Below are 3,627 nucleotides of genomic sequence, written 5' to 3'. Positions count from 1 at the left end.
CCTGGAGGGGCCCGGGGGCAAAATCCGGCAGGCAGCTCCTGAACCTTATGGTCCCCATAGCAGCCACTACAGTGGTAGTTACGCCACTGCCCAGCGGTATTAGTTTGTAAAAATACATTGGCACTAACATGGCATATTTGAGGGGAAAAAAAATTAATTATTACTCTGCACTATTCACTTTGTATTACATTTGACCCAGGATCTTTGGGGTTAAAATACTTATACAACCCTTTCCTAAAATGGGATCACTTCTCAGGGATTTCTATTGTACTGGTACCTCAGGAGCTCTGCGACCATGACATGACACTCCAAATCCAAACCGTGAAAACGGAAGTCCAAAAGCTAAATTTCGCTCCTTTTTCGCTCCTTCATTTCTCAACCCTACTGTGTGCCCAGTCTGTCCATTATTGGCACATATTGGGTATTTTGGGACCACCCGCAGAATGATTTTTGGGGTGTTTGTCTAAAGTGGCTTGAGTAAGGAACAATATATTTGGCACTAAAATGGCATATTTGAGGAAAAAATGCAATGCATCACTTACTTTGTATTAAATTTTTGCCAGCATGTTGGGGGTTAAAATGCCCAATCCATTTTTGTTTGCTTCTAGATGTAACCCCTGCTAAGAGCACAACATGTGAACAAGACAATGTAATTGCTGGGCAGCAGGGGTTAAGACCAGCAGCTAGCAGCACCTACTCCTCAGGAGCAGACTGGACTACATCTCCCAGCAATCACTGCTGCTCTGTGCCACTGACACTGATAGGAGGAGTTGCTGGAGAAAGGGCTGATGGGAAAAACAAGGGATTGTGGGGAGGAGAAGGGAGAGAGACCTCATGTGCAGCAGAGAGGACTGACAGCACATGGCAGAGTGTAGAGAGTCCTGCACTGAGAGTGACACAGCAGAGGACTAGAGACAGCCCAGCAGCTCAGCCCCAGAGGAGAAGAGGACCTGCTGGAGGAGCTCCACCTCTGCACCACAGCCTGATCCCCAGGAGGTCTCCACATCCACCACACAGGAGGTTCCTGCCTGTCCCTCCATTACCATCCATGTGCCTGGTCCCAGCCACAAGCAGAAGCCTGGGTGCAGTTACTCAGAGTTGTGAGTAGACTTTATTGTTAGTAAGGAGTTTGCAGGAGTGCTGAAAGTATTAAGTGCACCAACGTTGCAGAAAGCGCGCCAACGTCCGCGGCAACTGGGCCCCAACGATTGGACTGTGTAATATGCATAGCTGCAGCATAATAGTGTAATCTGTGCAGGTAGAGAGAGTGTGTTGTCATCTGCAGAGTGTGTGATAGTGACAGGTGTCATTTCTGTTGTGTTCTGATTTATCCCCTCTGTTGCTCACAGAGCTCCTTAGTTAAAGGGACCCCTCTGCACCATTATCCCAACCAGGCCTAGGGAGTGCAGTTACCCTTTATTGCCACTAGCAGTACATTTTAGTAGAAAATCTGCCTTTGTAAATATTTTATTCCTGTTTATGTTTTTCCCTGTTTGCATTCATTGCACTTGGCTCATCCCTAATTCCTTCCCTCACAATAAACCTGCCAAGTTGTTTTACCCTTACCTATTGTGAGTGTGTGTTAAGCTTAGGCAGGGGTTTCCCGAGTCAACCCCTGGCAGAAGAGGAAAGCCCTCCTGCTTACCTACAGAGCTTCAAGCAAGATTCGGGTGGAGGCACTGCGCCATATTGAGTTTGAAGTCGCCATACACCCTTCCAGCAGAGGTAGGCCTGAAGGGGTGTTACAGTGGAGGCACTGCTGAGATTGAACAAACAAAACAGTTGCCATGGAGACTTTAACAGAGAGAGAAGTGTCCACATGGTGTGAGGAGATGTGCATTGGTGATGAAAAAAGTTTTGCCTTGTGTGGTAAATTCTTTCATGTATCTGATGATGAGATACTGCAGATAGTGAATGAACTTCCTGGTGTCACCCATGCAAAGGTGGTTGATCGCAGGGGTGATGAAGATACACCATTCCCAGCAGCATTAATAGCAACTGATAAGATTTTGGAAAGAGAATACTTTGCATCAGTTATAGCTGTGCCGCCAGGACATGGTAGGCAATGGAAAATCATATGGCCTATGAGGCCTGCAGTGATTGGGCAACAGGATCCAAACACACAGCATAGGAGGCCTAGTAGATGTTTACCTCCTACCCCACTATCAGCCAGATCTGAAGAAACACCAGCTTCTGCTGACATGCTGGTAGCAGCTATGGAAAGGTTAGTGAGTCAGTTTGCAAAGATTCAGCCAGAGTCCAGCTATCGCCGTTTGAGGACTTTCTCAGGTATCACTCCAATCCCAGCTGGTGAAGAGGGGTATGACACATGGAGAGATGTGTCCCTGCAGTACCTGCAAGAGTGGCAGTGCACGGATGCAGTAAAGAAGCAGAGAATAGTGGAGAGTTTGAAGGGTCCAGCTATGGAGGTAGTGCAGGCTGCTTGGCGAAGTGATCCTAATGCAACTTTTCAAGACTATATGGCTGCTCTTGAGGATGCTTTTGGGACTCCAGAAGATGCAACAGACCTTCTTTATAAGCTCCGCACCACTTACCAGGAACCGGGTGAGAAATTATCTGACTATCTTTACCGACTGGACAAACTAGTGCACAGAATTGTGTCCAAAGGCGGGCTCAGTTCTCAAGATGTGGACCGGTACCGTTTGGATCAAGTACTGCGAGGTGCTCTCACCAATGATCCCACTGCTCAAAGACTAAGGTGCTGCGACAAAGAGAAGGTTCCTCCTTCCTTCCATCTGTTGCTGAAAGAAGTCAGACAGGAAGAAGCTATTATGGCAGCCCGAGAGCAAACATCCAAAAGAGTCACTGCTGCTACTCTAAAGGCTGAGCCAAGCCGAGAGGAGGAGCTTCTCAAAATCATTGAGAAGCAAGCAGAACAAATTTCTCAACTCCTAAAAAGCCATACAAAAGAAGTTGAGAGGTTGAAACAGGTTCCCACTACATCCCATGAGAGACAACCACGATCCACTAGAAGCACCAGTCAGGATCGACAAAGAGATGGAGACCGAGAGACAGAGGGATGTTATGTTTGTGGGGATCCCAGCCATGTTGCTCGGCGATGTCCAAACAGGTGGAGTCCTAAGAAGTCTCTTTCCCATTACGAAAACAAGCTGTCGGGAAACGGGGAAGGGGGTCAGTAGAGTCCCATACTGACCCCCATTCAAGGTCAAATGCTTGCCCCACCACTCCATCCACTGCCGCTCAACCGGGACAATTTCCGAAAGACTTGGTTGGACCAGCCCCACATGTTCCAGCTAGTATTAATGGCCAGCCCTGCACTGTGCTGCTGGACAGCGGGTCTCAAGTGTCTATCATCTTTGAAAAATGGTACAAGAAATACCTCTCAGGGGTGCCCCTTCAGCCATTGTCTGGACTTGTTGTTTGGGGTTTGAGTGAACATAGCTACCCTTACAGAGGATATGTGTCTGTTATGCTACGCTTTCCAAAGACAGTTGCTGGAGTGGAGAAAGAAATACCCATCATAGCACTGGTCTGTCCGGAGGCGGAAGGAGACCAGAGATCCATACCGGTCATAGTAGGAACAAATGCCAACATTTTCCGTACATTAGCCCAGTGGTGCCGAGAAATTGGTGGTGATAACTATTC

The 3,627-nt window shown here is 47.8% G+C and overlaps 1 protein-coding gene across 1 annotated transcript; it reads left to right on the top strand.

The window, feature by feature from the left end:
- The first annotated feature begins 1,787 nt into the window (after positions 1 to 1,787).
- Positions 1,788 to 3,161, top strand: LOC140076457 (paraneoplastic antigen Ma1 homolog). Its single transcript, XM_072122983.1, has one exon. It carries the CDS (start codon positions 1,788 to 1,790, stop codon positions 3,159 to 3,161), a length of 1,374 nt encoding a protein of 457 aa, XP_071979084.1.
- The last annotated feature ends 466 nt before the right edge of the window (positions 3,162 to 3,627 follow it).

This window comes from Engystomops pustulosus, chromosome 9, assembly GCF_040894005.1.
Source record: "Engystomops pustulosus chromosome 9, aEngPut4.maternal, whole genome shotgun sequence".
In the NCBI taxonomy this organism is placed as follows: Eukaryota; Metazoa; Chordata; class Amphibia; order Anura; family Leptodactylidae; genus Engystomops; species Engystomops pustulosus.
The sequence above is the reverse complement of the archived record's forward strand: the minus strand, read 5'-3'. Positions and strand labels throughout refer to the sequence as shown.

What these genes read in the sequence shown, in the direction of transcription:
- LOC140076457 (XM_072122983.1), top strand. Translation starts at nt 1,788, where the DNA reads ATGGAGACTTTAACAGAGAGAGAAGTGTCCACATGGTGTGAGGAGATG.